Source organism: Emydura macquarii, unplaced genomic scaffold, assembly GCF_026122565.2.
Source record: "Emydura macquarii macquarii isolate MOO-44397 ecotype Brisbane River unplaced genomic scaffold, CSIRO-AGI_Emac_v2 contig_629, whole genome shotgun sequence".
NCBI lineage: Eukaryota > Metazoa > Chordata > Testudines > Chelidae > Emydura > Emydura macquarii.
In genome coordinates, this window is record NW_027130766.1 from 1,419,750 (window position 1) to 1,440,823 (window position 21,074).

Below are 21,074 nucleotides of genomic sequence, written 5' to 3' on the forward strand. Positions count from 1 at the left end.
ACGAACAGAGAGCCAAGGGAATTTGCTGAGGGGATTTGGCCGGCATGTTGTCCTCGCGCTCTCTCTCTCACGCGCACACACATGTGCAGCTCTGTGGAGCGGCACCATTAAATCCCTTGTGTACAGGCACTTAGGGTCTGTCTACACAGCAATTGAACACCAGTCTGAGCATATAGATTAGACCCCGAGTTTCTGTCCACAGCTCCTCTGGTCTCCTCCAGCCTCGGGTACAGCCAGCCAGGTGACCTCAACACCCTCCCCGTCCCAAATTGTCCCAAAACCCTGTGCTCTGCAATGTCCAGCCCGCTCCTGCACCCTTCAGAGAAATAATAAGGTTTTCTGTGCCTTTAAAGAAACGAAAGCACATCACAGCTTATTAACTTAACACCCTCCCTGCAAACAGAGCAGTTGGTTTATGGTAAAAAATAAACCATCTTGATTAACAATAGGATACAAGTTAAGGGATGCCAAGTAAAAGGAAGGAAGTTAGGAAGGGTTACAAGCAAACCAAAGTGAAAACGGGCATCTAAAACTCAATCTAGCAAGATCCAGGCTTTGTTCAAGATGGTTTCTCTCACCGATCTTCCTCCTTCCCAGCCATGGCTGACTCCCCCTCAGACAGGACCTTCCCCAGAAGCACAAGGTGCTGGCTTCCCTTCTCTTCCTAGGTGAAAGACCTTTACCTAAGCAGGTTTCTCATCTATTTTCAGTTTCCTGAGACATCAACCGCCCCCTTGGTGGAAGGACCCATCTCTTACAAGAGCTCTGGCCCCTTGTGTCTCTCTAGTGATGGATGCCAAAGATGGCTTCTGTCCTTGCTTAGATATTCCAAAGTTCAGTGACCGTTGTTTCGAGAGGCAGGATGACCTCACTTGTCCTTCCCTTCCTGTGGGCTTCCCAGCCCTCTGCACGTCAATGGGGCTTCCGGTCTTTTGATTCCACTATGTTTAATTTGCATAGGAGACAGGTAACTAGCTGTGACCATCTCTCCTGGGTCTCCCTTTGTTTGGACACAGACTGTGAAGCCTCATATCAATGAGTATTCGTCATTCCTTATATCAGGCCCACCGACGGGGGAAAAGAGGGCAATTGCCCAGGAGTCAGGTGATTTTAAAATTGCCCGGGCCATGGGCAGCTAGCAAAGATTTCCCTCAGGCCAGCTCCATAGGTGGAAATCAGGGAGAGGGGAGGGATTAGATGGGGCAGAGGGTGATATCATTTTGCCTCCAAACGGCAAAGGCATCCTAACAGCTTTTTTCCTTCCCCTTTTGTGTCCGTAGAAGCATCAGGTGCCTGCGAAACATCATCCACTGGAACCTGATCACAGCATTCATCTTACGAAATGCCACCTGGTTTGTCGTCCAGCTCACCATGAACCCGGATGTGCACGAAAGCAACGTGGTAAGTCCAGCGCTGGCCAGAGGGGGCTGCTACATGCCCAGCATGCCGGGCATTTCCCAGCACAGGCCGCTGCACACTTGTGCTCCGTCTCCTCTGCCAGCTAGGGGGTGACTCCCAGCCCGTGCAGACATAGTTGCACCAGCTCAGAGAGAAGTCGCGCGAGCAAAATAGCAGCAGACGTGTCCGGCCGCATGGACCCCTCTAAACCTATCCCAGCAGCCCTCGCTTTCCAGTCCAGCCTGGAGTGCTGGGAGGTGATTTGCAGGGGCTGGGAAATGAGGGGGTTGGGGGGTTACGTGATCTCTGTGAGGGGAAGGGAAAGGGGGGGAGAAGAGACTCTGAAGTGGGCTGGCTGTTTTGCTTTATTGCTTCACGGCCTGCTCCCACCGCACCCCCCCTGCATCCTTTATATCTCCCTCCTGCTCCTCCTTGGCAGGCCTGGTGCCGTCTGGTCACAGCCGCCTACAATTACTTCCACGTCACCAACTTCTTCTGGATGTTTGGCGAGGGCTGCTACCTCCACACGGCCATCGTGCTCACCTACTCCACCGACAAGCTCCGCAAGTGGATGTTCATCTGCATCGGCTGGTGTAAGTCCCAGGGAGCATGGGCGAGGTGGGGGCGTTCACCCGCCTCTCCCGGGAAGCGGGGATGCCGGCTGGCAGCTGTCGTTCTGACGCTCTGCGCAAGCCCTTTGCTGATGGGGGCCAGCGGGTGAGCGATGGCCCCGGGAAAGCATTGCACCGCCACTCTCGTTCTTCAGCTCCGTCCGTCTGTCCTGCAGGGCAGAGGCAGATGGGAGGGAACTCAGTGCAGCATTGCCCAGACCTCTCAATATGTGCTCCATGTCCTCGTGGCTTCTGGGGCTGCAGGGACCCGGAGCAATGGGAGGCAGCATCCCAGGGGTGGATCAACCTTTGCACTGGACCCAGATTCCCTAAAAGCTTGGTGCTGCCCTCAAACAAATCAGCTTCAGTCCCCCAGGCAACCCACAGCAATACCCTGTGCGGAGCATAGGAGAGAGAGAGCCCCGGACCAGGATGTATTTCTTCCTGCCTCGCCCCTGAGCCTGGGGCAGAGCCTGGAGTCAGGGGCAGAGCTCTCACTGAAGCAGAGCTCTAGTCTGGGACTTGCTAGCGATAGTCAGGACAATCCACCCTGCTGCACACATCTGCATTGCACAGGCAGGCAGGGTCCTGCATGAGCATGTGCTGAGCTGAGTGCAAAATCCAGAGTTAGAGCCGCCCGAAGAGAAGGAGAATGCATCCCTCAGCTGGGTTGTATTGCTTTCAAAACTTTCACCTGATTTTTTCTTTCTTTCTTTTTCTTAAATTCAAACTTTCAAAGCATGTTAGCCAGCCCGATCTTTGGTTGAAAAGCAAGTCGGAGGAGGGAAGAGGGGAAGCTCATGAAAACATTGCCAGCGTTTTCCCCAATTTCAAGTTTTTGAATTTGAAAATTTCACCAGAAGCCAAACTTCCAACCAGCTCTGCCAATGACAGCAATTTGGGGGCAGCATCTCGTTAGTGCCCCCAAGAGTCCTGGTCAGGAATCCAGAGTAGATCATCCCAGGACCTTAGTCTGTACTTCTCCCACTGAGACCTGTATGTTTCTTTCCTCACAGGTATCCCTTTTCCAGTCATTGTTGCCTGGGCCCTTGGAAAGCTGTATTATGACAATGAGAAGTAAGCCTGCTTTCTACTCTGCCTGTTACCATCATGATAATGTTGATATTGAAGTACTGCCCAGAGGCTCTGATCAGGATGTCTGTGTGCTAGGTGCTGTACAAACGAAGAGGTGGCTATGGTTACCACCCTAAAGAGTTTACAGAAGGTCAGCTACATGCAAAGGCTGGGGAAAGACAGACAGTATTCTTCCTTTCTCTCTGGTGCACTAGCATTTGTTCTGCTTAGTGAGTGGCTTCTGCTGGGCTTTCCTCTTACAGTGACAAATGAGATTTAAGGAGACGTGCTAGCCTGAGCCAGAGGCCCTACAAAGTGTTTGCTAAATGGAACGGGATTTAATCTACCAGCAGGTTATAAACTGCCATTTTCACACAGACCTGCTAATGGAGGACTTAGCAGGAGCGTGATGTGTTCGTCATATGTATTGTGGAGTTAAAATTAGCCCCTTTAGGTGCCTGGCAACTTGCCTTGTTTTTCAGCTGCAGTTTCGCCTTGTGACTCTAAGGCCTTGCCCCCCACACAGGAGATGCACTGGTTGAAGTTAAAATGTGGCAAAAGCCGGGTAGACACTCTCAGGCCTTGTCTACATGGGATGTTAGACTGGTATAATTATACTGCTGTAGTTCTATCCATATCATGACCCGGGTGGGTACTGTAATTCCTGGATAACAGGGCCTCTTTCCAGGTTAGATTAGACTATTTCCAAAGCGACATAATCCAACTCAGAAAAAGGCCCTCTTAAAGCTTGCCTACACTTGAAATTTAATTCAGATTAGGGTCAAGTGTGAATTTTAAGTGCCAGACCTTTTCCTGACTAACTCCACATGTACACACTCTTCTGTCAGAATAGGAGTGCCTTGTTCCTCTTCAGTTAGATCAAAAAACCAGAGCAAGGTCCTGTTATTTCAGAATAAGAGTATCCACACATGGATCAGTTCAGTAATAGCTATTCCGCAATAACGCTAGGTGTAGACAAGCCTCTATTCCGGAATAAGAGTCTCTACATGCAGAGTTATAGTGAAATTCACACCCTACCTCACACCGTTATAAATTCCCATGTAGACAAGCCCTTAGGCCTTGTCTACACATGGTTTTTGAACCAGTCTAGCTAAATTGGTGCAATACAGGTAAATTGGTGCACCGTTGTTGTTAAATGGGTGCAAAAGTTGTGTGTAGACCTGCCTTTATCTTCATTTGAGAGTAGTTTATTTTGGTTTAAAATAATGATACCTAGCTCTTCTCATCAGCAGATCCCAAAGCACTTTTACAAAGGACAGCAGTATCATTGTCCCCATTCTACAGATGGTAAAACTGAGGCTCAGAGAGGGGCAGTGACTTGCCCACGTCACCCAGGAGGGCAGAAAGGTCTTCACTTCACTAGGCTACACTGCTTTGGTTGTGTTCAAAGGAATTGTCCACACACAAATGTTTGCCAATTTATTTATACCCATTTTGTTTAGTCAGAGCAATGCACACCCCTGCAAGAATCCTCTAATTCAACATCTTAAAGCAGTGCAAAAGGCTGTGTGGACACTCTTATTTTGGCTTAAACCAGACCTTATCCAGTCCCTTAGGAATCAATTTAAGGTAAACCAAATAAACCCCTTATTAAACTGAAATCGGAACATTCACACCAAAGCTTTGCCAGCTCTATACAGCTGGGTCCAGATTTTCAGTAGAACCCAAGGCTCGGCACGCAACGTGCATCCAGTGCTCTGAGCTCTTCTCAACCCTGGGCACCGATGGAAGCTCCGAAATGGGTTTTAAAACCAATTCAAGTTAAACCAATGCACCTTTCTCCTGTAGGCAGGGCCTCAAGCTAAACCTCAAGAGCAACCCTGCCGCCTTTGGCACTGGTCACCTAGATTGGTTTTGCATTGAACCAGGGTGATTTTAAGCATGTCTATGCTGCAAAAAAAGATGGGTCCGTAACTTGGGTTAGCTAGCTCCGATTCGAATTGCAGTGAAGACGTGGCTACTCAGCTTTTCACTTGGGATAGCAGCTCAGCTGAAAACCTACAGGGCAAGCTGGGGTTACCTTGAGCAGCTAACCTGGGTGAAAAGATGAGTCGCCCATTCTTCGCTTCTACTTTAACCCAAGAGAGCTGACCAGAATTTTTTGCAGCATAGACTCAGAGCTTGTCTACACAGCTGTTCGTCCGCTGTTCGTGTACCAGTGCTACGTGAACGCACATGAGGGGACTTTTAGTGTGCACCAGCAGAGTGCACAAGGGCAGTTAGTGTGTGACAGGCTGATGCGGACTAAAACTGCCACCCTTCTGGCCAGGACTAAAGCGCCGTGTAGACAAGCCCTTACTCTTTGCCTGCAAGACCAGCCTTGGGCCTCAGTTACAGAGTGGGGTCAGAAGTTCACCACTGCTCCTAGGAAAGACAAATAAAGCGGCAGATGCCCAGGAAGATCAGAAGCTCCTGTGGTTCTTTGGACGGTGATGAAAGAGCTGGTAGCTTTTATCCATCTGTCCAAAGAGGATGCTGGGCCCTTTTCACCACATCCTTTTCACCAAGTCTATATGGATTGAGCCAGATTCTCAAAGAGCAAAGGGCCAGACACTCCAAAGGGCTCAGCACCCAACGGGCACCCAGTGTGCTGAGCTCGCCGGCAGATCTAGCCATTGATATGGGTGCTGAGGGCGTCTGAAACGTCTGGCCCTACCAGCTAGCACACTTCCCAGCAGCATGGAGAAGCAAGCTCAGTGGTTCCCAAAGAGTCTGGAGGACGTCCCTGAGCCCCGGCATTCGCCGGCTCTGAGTCCGTATGGATGTAGCAAGCTTGGCGCTTGATTGAGGGGGGCCTGATTGTGATCTCCAACCCATGTAACCCCTCTGTGGAGTTGCTCCTGATTTACACCAGCGTAAGAGCGCTCACCAGGCACTAGGCATCTCATCCCAGCCAGCACTGGGTCAGCTGGTGTGAAAACTGGAGTGAATTCCTCAGGGCCTGTCTCCACCCCAGCTGTCAATGTCCTGGTGAAGGGCAGGGAGGGGCTCTTCCCAGCAAGCTGTGCCCAGATTCCCGGCCCTGACGCTGACTGCCCCATTCCCTTGACTTGCAGATGCTGGTTCGGGAAGCGAGCAGGAGTCTATACCGATTACATCTACCAAGGCCCCATGATCCTGGTGCTTCTGGTAAGAGCAGATGTTCTTGCTCCCTTGATGACACTTTCCCTATGTCCTGATTGCGGGGGGCCACCGTTATCCTAAGTTGCTCAGGCCTCGTTAGCCAGGGAGAGCGGCTCTGCCCATTGGATCGGTGAAGGGGGAGGTTTCTCAGGAGAGAATCTGCCTCGGCAGATCGGGGGCCTCCTTGGAAATAACCTACAGCCACCGACGTGCCCATGGGTATTTCGCCCCACCACGTGATGTGCCGGTGTCTGACCCTCAGCTGCTCTTGTGGGGCAGACTGGGGAAAGCAGGCCGGTACCGCGGCAGCCATCATAGCTGGAATTTGCCGGCAGCCCACAACGGGCGGGAGGGGAGACAGCGAGGGCTTAATGAAAGAGCAGTGCGGGGATGGAGGCAGCCAGCCCTCTTTGCTTTGAGCAGGAAGGATAGTTCGAACGTGACGGAGCTGCCCGGGTCAGCACCGGACGTCCCATCCCTGCACCAGTGGAGAGGTTAACTGGGCAAGGCCCTCCTCAAAATACACGATCCCGACCCAGCCGCTAAACTCCACCCCCAAATCTGACTCCCTTGGCTCTCAGCTGATAAACTCTTTAAGCATGTTGGGGCTCTTTTCGGTTTGTACAGCACCTTGCGCCCTGATCCTTCAGGTGCTACCACGATACAAGTAATCACTGGTAATAATATTGAAAAATGTCCCCATTGCTACCCCTTTTGAGCCCCCTTCGGCCCCTCCTCAACTGTCCTACACCCCAGCTTCCAACCCCCACCTTTGCACCCTGCTAGTAGGACTCCCCCCTGCATGACTCCTCTCCCAGCTGGAAAAACTCTGTAACCCTGGGTCTCTCACTCCTATTCTCCAAATCCCAAACCCACACCCTCAAAGGGTTATCACTGCTCCCCCCCTGCACGCTGCCAAACTCCTTCTTGTGTCTGAATCACACCAGCTGGCCAGTGTAGACAGATCACTGTCCGCACTGGACATTTACCACCTACCCTGAATTCCACAGCAAAGTGGATTGTCCAGGTTAGCATCATTATCTATTCATTGTATTACTGAGCAGCTACAGGCCCGAGGCATGGCTCAGGGTCCCGTTGGAGCAGGCACTGTACAGAACCAAGCGACAGTGCCTGCCCCAAAGAGATACAATCGAAGGATAACGTTGAGAGAGAAGAGGTGACTGGGACAGACAGGGGAATGCAAGACAATCCCGGTCGGCAGAACAGGCAGCGTCTCGGAGCACCAGCTGCCTAGCCGGCGTCTAGTTTTTTGCAGGCGTCACAGAAAAGGAGAGTTTTGAGGAGGGCGATGGGGTAGCTTGGCTAATGTTTACGGGGAGCGTGAGGGGCCGCACTGGAGAAAGCAGGAAGGTGCTTGTTAGCACACGTAACCAACGGGCTCTGGAGACTGGCATCATTGGCAGAGCGGGGAACCAGCATCTGGATAGCGAAGGAGAGATGAGAGGCCAAGGCCGGGAAGGGCGGCGAGAGCGAAGACAAGTGGTTTGTGTTTGATGCAGTGGAGAAGGGCGAGCCAGCAGAGAGACCCCATGAGAGAGGGCTGGGAATCAGCAACTGGACACAGTTTAGCCCAGTGGCTCTCAGCCAGGGGTACGCCTAGGGGTACAGAGATCTTCCAGGGGTACATCAGCTCATCTAGATATTTGCCTAGTTTTACGACAGGCTACATAAAAAGCCCTAGTGAAGTCAGTACAAGCTAAAATTTCATAAGGACAATGACTTGTTTATACTGCTCTATATACTATGCCCTGAAATGTAAGTACAATCTTTATATTCCATTGCATTTACTTTATAATTATATCGCGAAATGAGGGAGTGAGGCTACGTCTTCACTGATGGTGACAAATTTGCCGCCATCAGATCGACTTCTCTGGATCAACTGAGCGGTCGGTGCAGACCCGCTCGTACGATCCAGAAATCGACGTATTAAGACCACCACCTCAAGCGGCGTAGCGCTGCGTTGATGGGAACGCGGTTCACCATCGGCGCAGTGCAGTGAAGATGGCGCGCAGAACAGAAGCAGAGACGTCGACGGGAGTTACGCCTAATTTACCTAATTTGCCTAACTCTGGTCGATTGCCGCTGAATCGCCGAGGTCAGTGTAGACAAGCCCTGAGCAATTTTTCAGCAAGAGTGTGTTGTGCCCCTGTGTTTTTGTGTCTGATTTCATAAGCAAGTAGTTTTTCAATGAGGTGAAGCTTCGGATTCGCAAGGCAAATCAGGCTCTGAAAGGCTGAGAAGCACTCGTGTAGCCCATTCGGCCCAGACTGAGGAGAGGAGTTTCTGATTACCAGGTCAGATTGGGGCGGGGAGTTGAATGAGCCCATTAATAGAGAGAGTGCAGGAGGAAGGAGCAGAAGAGAGAGAAAGCCTAATAGGGCTGACAAAAGGGAGTTCTCTGGGAGGAGACACCTCTTCACCCCTCACCTTCGGAAAAGGGGCAGTAAAATTGGGGGATGCTGTAAATCTGGTGACTGCACTAGTACATAAAAGGGGGTGGAGTGAAACCCTGTAAAAAAGCTGCAGAGTGGTCTAGGTCGGCGCAGAGCAGAGGACAGAAGCAGAGGGTGCCCCATCCCAGGTCCAGAGGGGTGCTAGTGACAAGCCAGGCTGTGTGAACGGACGGGCATGCTCTCAGAGGGATGCCAAAACATTCCCCGTGCCCGGGAAGTCGCTTTTTCGCCTTTAAAATGGTAACAAAATGAGCATCCGTTCCACTGCATCTTTGCTAAAACAGCATTCATCAGACCAGCCCTGCCTGCTCACGTCCTGTTGGTGCCTGTGTGCATTTGGCGAGGAAGTGAAGCAGGACTCGCTAGACAAGACGCTTCACAAAGTATTTGAGATGCCAACCTGGGCACCTCAGTCTCACGGGTTGTTTCTGGTCCTTGCTCGGGTGCTTTCCCCTTGTAAACAGGAGACGTGAATGAGCACTGGGAGAGCTGAGACTTGGGATGCGTTGGCAGGAGGGGAAACGCCATGTGGAAGGTCCCCGTGGCTAGTCCTCCCTTCCCACAGATCAGTAATAATACCCAGGGCTTTTAATCACCGGTAACAACTGGCCTCCTCTCTATTGATCTGGATAATTGGGCCTGGCTTCTCATTTCCCAGCCCTTTAGGTAGCCGGACCATTTTTAATCTGTGTCAATTTTGTTTGGATCTGTTTGCAGCTCTCCCCACGAACTCATTAATGGACCAGCGGTCAGGAAAGCTGCCAGACAATGGATTGATTGCCTCCAGCACTCACAGAATCTGTCCCGCATTTCTCTTTCTCTTCCTTCTCCATTTGCCTCCGCCTCTTTCCTTCTTTTTCTTTCTTCCGTCCCTTTCTCCACCCCTCTGTCTTTTAACCCTTCCCTTCCATCTCACGCCTCTTCTCTCCTCCCCTTCAACAAAGTCCAGATTTGACACTGAAGTTGCCCCCCCCCGAATGCCTTGTTAATAAAGCGCTTTAAGGATGATAAATGCACCCTTCCCTGAGTGCCGTCCATTCTGTGTGCTGAATGAGGCAGGGTCCTATGGAAAAAACACAGGGTGATCATGTCATTAAAAGCTCTATCGGAATTACAGCAGGTTGACATTTTTTCATCAACGCTGTCTTCTGGCAAAAAAGAGGGTTGTTTTGTTTGTGGTTTTTGGATGAAAAACCACAACCCAACTGTCCCCCTCAGATTTTACCACAATGAAATTATTGCATTAATTTCCCCACACACACCAAAAAAAAAAAGGAGGAAAGTGGGTTTTGAAGAGCATGTAATACTTCCCGTGTGAGATTGTGACAATCCAGTGATCCCATATTGACTGGGCCCCTTTTACAATCAGAAACAAACCCCTGGGATCTGAGAGTCAAGCCGGGTCTTTTCCTTCTCCTTCATCATCCCCAGGAATAAGGCGTTGGTGGGCCAAAGGACGCCCTCCATAGCATGTTGCTTGGAAGACTACACTTGGCCAGTCCCATGGACTGGAGTGAGTGTGCGCAGGAGTAGCTGTTTGGAACCTAGTTCAGTTGCTGATGCCCGGGAAGGAAGAGATTCGAGCTCTCTCACTCAGAGCTCTGCTGGTTCTACACGTGCTTGGCCAGTGGGTTGCAAACTTGCTAGCCAGCAGGAGAACAGTGGAGACCAGGAGTCCAGGCTCGGGTGGGGGGAGTATGGCCGAGCTGTTGGAGCCGAGATTAGGGACAGAGTAACCGAAGTGCACAGGTAATGACCGCGCTCGTTTTGAAATCCTCTTGGCTGAGTGGATGAACCGCAGAGCTGCCACATTAGATGCCTGGGTTTTCCTCTCAGCTCTGCCACTCTCGGTTGGGGTGTGAGGCCGGCCGGGGTCAGTAAAAGGGCTGGGAGCTGCACAAGAATAGAACCAGCAATCGGTCAGGGTGAGAGTTAAGCTCCTTGGCTGCTGGCTTGGCTTGGCATGGTGTGCTGTGCTGTGCTCTAGGCCACGGGGTATTCAGTGAAGCGCTTTTGCCTGTCGTACTTCAGCCTGACAGCCAAACGCAGGGCGCATCCTGCAATATCCAGTGCGCTTAGGAGATGTGACCTCTCCCCCCTGTTCCAGCGCTGAGCTCCATACACACAGCTTTGGCCCTAAACCTCAGTCCAGACCCATGGGGCTGCCTGCTACTCCGGTCCTGATCCTTTTAGGAGGGACCAATTGTGCCAGCTGCTAGGGGAACTTGATGCTATGGACAGATGCCTGCTAGGAAATAGACTGAAACCCCCACCTCGTTCCCGGGGGAGTGAAATCAGAGCTCAGTGCAGGTGCCCGAGGCTCTGAGAAACTTCCCGGAGCTGATGTCCGTGCACTAGATTTTATTTCTTCTGGAATCCTTTCGGGCTGGTCTCCACTGCGTGTAAAGAGCAGGGCGAGGAGCAGGAGCTGTGTCACTGTAGCGCCGTGAAAGTGAATGAGTTTCCGTCTTTTGTCTCTTTCAGATCAACTTCATCTTTTTATTCAACATAGTCAGAATTCTCATGACCAAGCTGCGCGCCTCGACCACGTCGGAGACGATACAGTACAGGTACCGGGGGCGCGCCAGCCCACCCCCGCCAGCCCGCGCTGGGGGGGAGGGGGCACAGAGAGCAGTGCAGACCCAGCAAAGTCCGGGCTGGCTCCTGTCTTCGCGGGGCAGATTGGCTGAGAGGGGCCCCGATTCACCTCGCTCCTGGAGCACAAACAGAGCCACATGGAGAGTTGCCCCCCCGGCTGCCCACAGCCTCTCTGGCCTTTCAATAGCTGAGCAGTCGTCACAGCATGGGCGTGCCCTGGCTCGCCTCCCTGCTCTGTCCCGACACCCGCTGTGCCCGGCGATCCTGGAGAGCAAAAGCCCAGGCCTGCATAGCCAGCTCTATACCTGCGGGGAGTCCCCTACCCGGGGGATGTTTCCGGGGAGTCAAAGGGGCTTGAGGCTGCTTTGTCCCTCTTCCTTTGACAGCAGGGAGAGTACTTCGGAGAGGCAGGGCCCAGCCAACGCTCCTGCGGCTGCATGACTGTAGCAGCCTGTTTGCCTTTCTATGTAACCCAAAGCTGAAGCCGTAGGAAACCCCCAGCACTAACCACTCCCCGTGCCGGGACCTGGCACCCGGACCCTGGCCATTCCCAGCACTCGTCCACGACCCTCAGCACTGGCTGCTCCCAGCACTGGGGCCCTGGGCACCAGCTCCCTGAGTTCATTAATCTGTTTGCAAGCACGATCTCTGCCCAATTGCAGGATGCACTCCAAGCCCCCAGATGGGCATTTCCGCCCTTCTCACCCTGAGGACGCACACTCGTCTCTCCATGTGGAACCAGCAAACCCTGAGCCCAACACAGTCTCGGGCTCTTTCTCCTTCACTCAGCACCAAGATTTGCCTGACAATCTATTTCCCACCGAGGCCTGGCCCCCACCAACGCCTCCCCTGCTGGAACTCGGGGTGCTCTGACCAGCAGGGTGCAGCCCTGTCTGCTATGTGGGGTTTTAAAGACCCTTGCTCCTAGCTGTGAGAACGCTCGGGTTTTGCCCTGCTGTTCCCGGCCAAACATTCCCTGTTCCTCCCATATACTCTGCCACTCTCCTCCCCAGAGGTGGCTGCATTTCAGCAGCAGTCTCCAACGCAGCCTGGAACAGCCTTAATGAATAAACTTCTCCAGTTCCTGAGAGTGTATTGGGGCCCCAGGGGGTGCTGGCAACTCACACATTGAGGGGGACTCAGGCAAAAAGCCTTGCCTGCCAACAGGATGGGTCATGGAGCGTGAAGGGCTGGGGTTTCCCTCTGAAAAGCAGGGAAGTGACTTCAGAGCCCAGCCCCCATTGACCATAATCATCCTAATCACTTTTGAAAATGTCAGCCAGAGAGCCCACGGATCTAAAGGGAGCAATTAGTAGCTGAATAACGGTCTCTGCAAAAACCTCCCCCAATGGGATCTAACCTTCTGCTCCCCAAAGCTGGCCCTGCCAGTGCTGGCACAGAGGTGAGAATTAAATCGCTGCGTGGGAGCAAAGCAAAGGACTAACTAGGAGGAATTAATCGATGCAGCTCAAACACCTGCCTGCCAGCCTTAACGGGAGAGACAGCTTTTGTCCAGCATGGGGCACAGAAGATTTAACTCTTCCTTTGCTGGGCAGCACTTTCCAAAAAGAGACAATCTCCAAGTCTTAAAATTCCTGGTGTCTTGCAGAGAGGCAGGCCCCGATTTTTCAAAGTGTGTAGGGGGCTCACTCCCATGAGACTCCCTCTCTGACCGGAGCTCGATGTTAGAGTGAAGCTTCCCCTGCCAGAGACGGGCCAGGATGGACCCAGCAGATGGTTCAGAGGACAGCTTTGCACTTACCTAGCTCCTTTAATTGAATCGCTTTGAAAATAAGAATGAAGAAAACCCTCTGTGAAGCAGAGGCTTATTAGTAGATCTGGTTGCTGTGTAACCACGCTGGCATTTTTTGGTCCCTTTTTTTTTTTTTTTTTTTTTAAATTTTAATTTGAGCCTCTGTTATAGCGGTTTGTAAAAGTTTCCATGCCGCTTCCAGGCATGTCACGTCTCATTTCCATGTACCTAGCCTCCTCATTTTTTGCGTTGTTCCCCTTTTTGAAGTTAAATGAGGCTGTGGTGGGTTTCTCTGATATTTTGCCCCCACCCGCAAGGACATTAAATTGAATTCCAGTATGGCCGCTGTTCCCAGCAGTACAGCCAGATTCACCTCTGGGACCAGATCCTTAGGACTAAATCCAGAGCTGCCTCTCCTCCTGTGGGTTCAAGGACTCACTGCTCCAAGAGGCAGTCCAGAAAGTTTCTCTCTCCATCTCCTCCTGAGGTGACATGTCCCCAGTCACTAAGGGGCTAGCTGAAACTCCCTTCATTATTATGTTTTCTCTTTATGTAGCCTCTCTAATCTCCCTGAGTATTTCCCAGTCACCATCCTGCTCAGGGGGTCGGTCGTATATCCCTCTGCTATACTATTTCTATCCATAGCGATTGTTTGGCACAGTTGGATTCATTTAAGCCTCCTCGCTCAGATATGTTTGGGGTAGGGGCCGGGGGAGGAATCCGAAGCGGTGCTGCCGTGGTTGAATCCTGTGCTCCTTCCTCAGGAAAGCCGTGAAGGCCACCCTGGTCCTGCTGCCGCTGCTGGGCATCACCTACATGCTGTTCTTCGTGAATCCGGGCGAAGACGAGATCTCCCGGATCGTCTTCATCTACTTCAACTCCTTCCTGGAGTCTTTCCAGGTACGAGCCCCGGGAGCAGCATCTCCCCCCCCCGGCCAGAGCCCTGCACACACCAGCAGGCCCTGCCTCACCAGCACACACCCCCAGGAGATGTGTCACCCAGCTGGAAAATGCACCGGAATTTGCATCAGACTCGCATTCTGGGGTGGTAGGGCCCCGCCACTCCTCCCGGCACTGGCACTTTAGACTGGTGCGACTAGGATGCTGAGCTCTCCGGGCCATATCAAGTCCTGGTGAGATCAGTGGCCGCCCTCACTGACATCACTGATACAGAAAGCCCTATGAAATGGCAAGATGTTACCCAGGCTGGATCCACACCCCACACTGCAACAAACCAGAGACTGACTCAGAAATCACAAGATTAAAGATACGAATTGAGGAGGGGGAGAGGGGGGTCTATTTTTTTGCCTTCTGATTTCTGAGCCTGTAGGTCACACCCAGGTCACATTTCCAGCTTTTCTGTGCAACCAGAAGGGGTAGAAACTTCCTGTTCCATTTAATGACAGCCAAGATTCTCACTCCATCACTTGACTCCAGGAGCTGGGGCTTTAAGTAAAGTATATACGGTGAGAATGGACACGTCTGATCAATGGAACTCAGATGATTCTCAGCCCCAGAGCAGTCTGTGAGCCCTTGTCCTTGCTTCATACAGCTCACAATAATGGTGTTTCCTTCTTCTAGGGCTTCTTTGTCTCCGTCTTCTACTGCTTCCTGAACAGCGAGGTGAGCATTTCCTGCTGAGGTGCGGGATGGGAGGGGGTTTCTCAGCTGTATGGTTTCCACACGGCAGTTCTGTCTGTGCTTCGCGAATGAAACAGCTGCACCTGTGCAATCTAATGACTGTCCTAACTGAGATGGGAGATGGGGCAGGGACTGGGTCACCCTGGGAGACCTGGGATCTGCTAAGGCTTGGAGCAATAATGAAACGAGTTTGGTAGATTTAACCTGGTCTCCAGTAGGAAGTGATGTTCTGGGTCAAAATTGGCTGGCAGGGGTGGCAAAGGCCAGGCACATTGGCAGAGCCGGGTGGGGCCCCAAGACTGGAAGGGCGGGAGTCAACTCATCAATGGGAGTCTAGCAACGCCAGATCTGTTCCCGCGGAACTTGTGATCGGCCCTATTCACAAATACACCAACTCCCTGCTCTGCATCAGAGGAACAATCTCAACACCACATTGTCTGGAAGGCCAAGAGACAGTCACAGCAATATACGGTAGCTGAATTCCCTTCCCATGCTGAACAGATTTGGCGATTGCTGCCCACCATGGGACTTCCAAGGTAGACTTGTGTAAGCAGCAGACACATGCGCCTCCTCCCCTTGCTTCTGGGGAAAGCGAGTCAAAAAACGGCAAGTATTTGTCACCGGAAAAATCTCAGGCTTTAAACATTTTCATCAACATTTCCCATTAAAATTTGCTGCATTTGGGGTGGGGAAGAGGGGGTCAAGAAAAAACCAAAATTGGAAAGAAGCATTTTCAGTGCCTTGAAAACATTTCCACGAAGAAAAAAAAGAAGGTTGGGATTTTTTGGGTTAAAAGGGTCAGATTTTGCAAATCAGGAAATCGAAACATTTTCACCAAAGGCTTTGACTGAAAAACGATTCGGCCTTGGGAAATTTCAGCCAGAACGAATCTTTCCATAAAAAATGTTCAGTTTTGCCCCGATTTTTCATTGATCTTCCTTTTCAACAAGGCGGTTTTAGCCCGCTCTGCTCCCACGGGCTGGGAAAGGTCAATGTGCTGGGTAGAGATGGCTGAAGGAACATCAGACTCTTTTCATGCAGCGCACAGCAAAACTGCCCTGCCATCACCCCAGTCCCGTCTGTCCACTAAGTGGTGTCCCTGGTGAACCCTTTGCTAAGATGAGCCGAGTTTGTTCAGAGTGAATAGAACGCAGAGGAGTCGCACCAGTGTCCGGTGCACCATTTGTTTGAGTAGCGGGATCGTTTCACCAAACCTAGTGCATTCGAACCCGCATCACGGAGCTAAAGAGAACATGCATAACCAAAACAAAGTCCCTCTCTGGGCTCGTCATTTGTGTTTCCATGTTTCACACATCTCCCTGCAATCGCTCTCACATTTTTGCTAATGGATGGCTAGGCACAAGACAGAAACAGCAGAGCCCGGGGGACCGGGAACATAAAAAGCATTTTCTGACGCCAAAGGAAAACACTGCATCTCTTTGCTGTATTCATCCATTGACTTCCCTCAGGGCGACACAGCTCCCATGCCAGCAGCTCTCTGACCCAACAGTCTGGAGTTTGCTAAAGAATTCACCCACCGTGGCTGCGTTCTGTCCTGAGATCTTCGCTGATGGATTGTTATTATTATTATTTTCAGAACCTTCTTTTCTTAAACTGTTTCCCACCTTCTGCAGAGCAGCAAACCCGTCTGGTTAATAGTTCAGGGAGGAGATTGGTTTTGCCCTCCCCGTCACCAAGACATGAGGTTTTGTTCAGTCATTGAAGATGACTGATGCTCTCAGCCCCTTCGCAGCTGACGCTTCGATAACAGGCAGTTTGCTGTGATTAAGGAGACCAAAGCTCACGAAGGAGCAACCAGGGAGCAACTAGGCCCAGACCCTCAAAGGTGGTTAGGCTCCTAACTTCCCATGGAAGTACTTGAGTGTCTGGGCCATGATACTGTGCATTTGAACACAGCTCCTCTCCTGGAGTGCTAAGAGATTTAGCAATTAATCCTCACAAAACACCTGTGGAGAATTTTTGTGGCCCCTGTTTACAGAGAGGGAAACTGGCACAGGAGGAGAAGTGACTTGACCAAGGTTCATGTGGTGAGTCAGTGGCAGAGTTTGCAATGCAACTCAAGGGACCTGCCACCCACTTCCCTGCTCTAACCACTAGCCAGCACTTCCTCCCAGAGCCAGGCATAGAAGCCAGAGTGTCCCACTGCAAGTCCTTTCCTCTAATCACATGATAGAATTCCCACCCCAACAGCCACTCCCAGCAGGGAAGGAACATTAGTCACAGAGAGGATGAAAAGAGAAAAGTGTTGGAATGTCTCCTGGAGAGCTTGAAACCTCAAGGGGAAATGTGGGATGGGATGAACTAGGAATCCACCATAAGAATGTAACATTAGAATGGCCATATTGTGTCAGACCAATGGTCCATCTAGCCCAGTATCCTGTTTTCCAACAGTGGCCAATGCCAGGTGCTTCAGAGGGAATGAACAGAACAGGTAATCATCAAGTGATCCATCCCGTCGACCATTCCCAGCCTCTGGCAAACAGCAATCCCTGTCTATCCTGGTTAATAGCCATTGATGGATCTATCCTCCATGAACTTAGCTAGTTCTTTTTTTAACCCCCTTATAGACTTGGTCTTCACAACATCCTCTGGCAAGGAGTTCCACAGGTTGACTATGCATTGTGTGAAAAAATACTTCCTTTTGTTCGTTTTTAACCTGCTGCCTATTAATTTCATTTGGTGACCCCTAGTTCTTGTGTTATGAGAAGAAGTAAATAACACTTCCTTATTTACTTTGTTCACACCAGTAATGATTTTACAGACCACTATCATATCCCGCCTTAGCTGTCTCTTTTCCAAGCTGAAAAGTCCCAGTCTTATTAATCTCTCCTCATATGGAAGCTTTTCCCTACCCCTAATCATTTTTGTTGCTCTTTTCTGTACCTTTTCCAATTTCCATATATCTTTTTTGAGGTGGGGCGCCCAGGTCTGCATGCAGTATTCAAGATGTCGATGTACCATGGATTTATAAATAGGCAATACGATATTTTCTATCTTATTATATATCGCTTTCCTAATCCAGGGTGAGGATGAATGTTACGGTCGGCATGGAGGGGAGGGGATAGATATCTCGGTGACAGGATGCATTGCTGCAAATTAGCCAGAACAGTGGAGAAACTGAAACTGGGACTTCTAGAAGGGCCTGTTGGGAAGCAGATCAGAATCTTTCCTGAGCACACAGGGGGGCAGCCAAGATGTGGGGGGGAAGGAAAGCGGGTGCTATTTTTTCCAGGTTACCCATAAAAGGTTATTAATGCAGCATGTTGGAGACCAGGGAGCCTGTGTGTGATTGTTATTAGCTTCCCTGCAGACAGGATTGTGAATTCCTTGGCGTAGGGCCCATGACTCCTCTGCATTTCCTGAGCACAGTTGGCATTCAGCACATGGTAAATAATAACAGCCCCCCTCTGCAGAGAGGTAGCAGATGTCAGAACTTTGCAGGTCCACTTCCTGTTAGAGGAGAAATCAGTAATGTGGAGGCTGGGGATTTATTTACTGTATAGTCGCCAGTCTTGGAACCATGGGCACAAACAGCACAAAGGCAGTCCCTTCTTTCAGTACCCTCAGTCCATACACCAATGCCAGCTCCCAACTCTATCCCCAGGACTGTCTCTAGCTACAGAGGTTAAAGCAGAGAGCAAACTCTCCTGCTACTTGCAACAGGTCTCCCAAAGAAACCACATCTGAAAACCAACACAGCATTTCTTCCAGGACTAAAATCTTGCTCGCACACTAAGAAAAAGAATGTGTAGCACTGCTATCTGGTGACCCTTGCAATAACAATGATATTATTTAAGATGCATGTTCCAAAGCATATGCTTCCTGCCTAAGTCATAAAGAAACTAAGTAGCCCAGAACAAGTGGAAGATGCTGCCAAGCTACTGAATTTGCAGAGGTGGAGAGAGGCTATTTTTTTCCATTTGGATCAGGGGAAAGTCAACCACAGCTCCTTTCTCTGACCTCCCATGGCTGTGATCTTTGACCCTGAACTCCCCTTCTCCTCCCCCCCTCCTGTGTCACAAATCTGCTCGTTTCCTTCTGCCACCTCCCTCATGTGCTATGATTTCCAATCTGCCTCTTTCTTCCTTGGTTCCTACAAGCCTATTCCCCTGCACCAGCTGCCGTCCGGCCACATCCAGGGCCTTCCTAGTCCCAGATTCTAGCACATGCAGAATTCTGCCTCCCTTCTCAAAGAAGCATGACTGCACGCACCCCATTCACCAACACCAGTTCAGACCAAGTTCAGAATCTAACCCTTGCCCTGCACTTTTGACCTTCTCTCTTTGCACTGCCCACTCTGCTGCCTTCCTTTATTTAGCATTGGCTTCCTCTCTGTCCAGCCCTATAGATGCTGTGAGTGCAAGAGCGTTCTCTTCTGCAGCTCACGCCATCAGCAACAACCTCCTTGCGTCTCTCCATCTCATCCCCGTTCCGTTGGGTCTCCCATAGGATTGCAGCAGGGAAAGCCGGGCAGCTGGCATTTGCCCCAGTGAGCAAACAACAGGCAACTCAGGAAGGGATCCTGTCGTAGAAAACCTGGGGAACCCAGTGAATTTCAGAGCCCCCCAGAATTTCAGTGCTTGCCCACCGTCACGAAGCACTGAGCTGTGGCCAATCCCAAGAGCCATGATACAGACCAGGCTCTTAAGACTCCACTCCCATTTCCTCTGTGGGATAGAGCAACCGTTGGACAGGCCAATGCATGTGCCGTGGGTCTACTGCAGTGTCCAAGGCACAGTGTGTTGATTGACTGCCGGGCGGCTCAGTGGGAAACGACGGGTGATGCAGCTCGGCACCGGGGGAATGGAAAGGGGTGGCGCCAGCTACTCAGCAGCCCAAGCTCTCTGGTGTTCAGACTTTGGACGGCTAATAATGAGCATGGAGAAATCTGTTCGTCCCCACCCCGCCGGCCACTGTTTCATCCTCCCTGGGGGTGGAATTCACACCTTGCAGGCAATAAAACACCCTTCTTCAAGAACGCTAGGATGTATTTGTGACCATCAGACTAGATTAGCACAACGGTCCCTTCCGGCTTCGGAATCTGTGACTCTGGGACTATTTACCAGCCCCACAAGACACCTGTACTGCTCTAGCTGAGATACCACGAGTGTGGACCAGACAAGTCATAGCGACGCTCTTTGAAACCCTCACTCACTTCCTCTCCATCACATCCTATGGCAGCATCATTCAGTTGACAAGCCGCTCGCCCTTTTTTATAGCCGAAGCTCAGATTTATCTGCCTCTCGCTCGTTTATGTTCTTAGAGCCGGATTCACTGTCAGACCTTGAAGTAGAGGATTTGGTGAGGTCAGTGTCCAGCAATGTAGAGTGACTAGAAGGGGACTGGGAGCCGGCTCTCCTGGGACCTGTTCCTGGCTCTGGGAAGGAGTCTGCCCTGTGGTTAGAGCAAAGGATTAGGAATCAGAACTCCTGGGCTCGAATCTCCCACTGCAGTGACCCAACGGGTGACCTTTTGCAAATGCTGTGTCCTCCCCTGTGCCTCAGCTCTCCCCCCTCTCACCCTGGGAGAAGAGTTGTGACTTTTGCACAGATTCGGCTGCTCAGGGGGTCAGATTCCCTAGTCAGCTCCATTCTGATTACCTAGTTTGACCTCCAGCATAAGGCAAGCCCCAGAACACCTGGGTGGCCTTGGGCAAGTCACGTCCCTGCTCCGTGCTGCAGCTTCCACAGCTACAAAGTGGGGAAAATGATAGGAACTGCCCCTTCCTCTTGGGGAGCTTGAGGGCGTAGTTAATGGATGTCTGTAACGTGCTTTGAGCCCCTTAGCTATAAGGGGGGTTGCAATACTTTGCAATGGGCTAGTGAAAGCTTGGCCCAGTTCTGCCGAGGGCCGAAGGAAAGCGCTCTCCAGCAGCATGGGTGATAAACGTCCTGTGCGCTCTGCAATGTCTTCGCAGGTCCGGTCCGCTGTGCGGAAGAGATGGCACCGGTGGCAGGACAAGCACTCCATCCGCGCCCGCGTGGCCAGAGCCATGTCCATCCCCACCTCGCCGACACGCGTCAGCTTCCACAGCATCAAGCAGTCCACGGCTGTCTGAGACGGGAGGAAGCCCTCGCACGGGCAGGGAGCCAGAGATTTGCAGCAGATCCTCTGCTGCGTGCACTTCAGACTGAGCATAACGCTCTGGCCGTGTACTTACTGGCTGGAACCCCAGCCCAGCCCAGGAGCAGAGCCCCGGGGGGGAACGTCAGACACCAAAGAAACGCCTCTCCAGCGTCTGGCCTGAGAGACCAGATCTCAAAGCAGCTATTTCTTATTCTCATGAACCCTTGGGAGGCAAGAACCGCCCTTGCCCAGGACTGTGGGTCTGAGCAGTATTGGGTGGCCCTGGCAAAGCCG

The 21,074-nt window shown here is 51.4% G+C and overlaps 1 protein-coding gene across 1 annotated transcript; it reads left to right on the top strand.

Moving 5' to 3' along the window:
• Positions 1–1,356: 1,356 nt before the first annotated feature.
• Positions 1,357–20,772, top strand: LOC137148233 (corticotropin-releasing factor receptor 1). The gene is made up of 8 exons (XM_067540876.1): positions 1,357–1,401; positions 1,838–1,991; positions 3,026–3,086; positions 6,161–6,233; positions 11,186–11,271; positions 13,817–13,952; positions 14,634–14,675; positions 20,632–20,772. The coding sequence occupies exons 1-8, from the start codon at positions 1,372–1,374 to the stop codon at positions 20,770–20,772; spliced, it is 723 nt and encodes a 240-aa protein (XP_067396977.1). The 5' UTR covers positions 1,357–1,371.
• The last annotated feature ends 302 nt before the right edge of the window (positions 20,773–21,074 follow it).

What these genes read in the sequence shown, in the direction of transcription:
- LOC137148233 (XM_067540876.1), top strand. Translation starts at nt 1,372, where the DNA reads ATGAACCCGGATGTGCACGAAAGCAACGTG. An exon ending in ATGTGCACGAAAGCAACGTG is followed by an intron (nt 1,402 to 1,837) that starts GTAAGTCCAGCG and finishes CCTCCTTGGCAG; the next exon opens with GCCTGGTGCCGTCTGGTCAC. An exon ending in TCGGAGACGATACAGTACAG is followed by an intron (nt 11,272 to 13,816) that starts GTACCGGGGGCG and finishes CTCCTTCCTCAG; the next exon opens with GAAAGCCGTGAAGGCCACCC.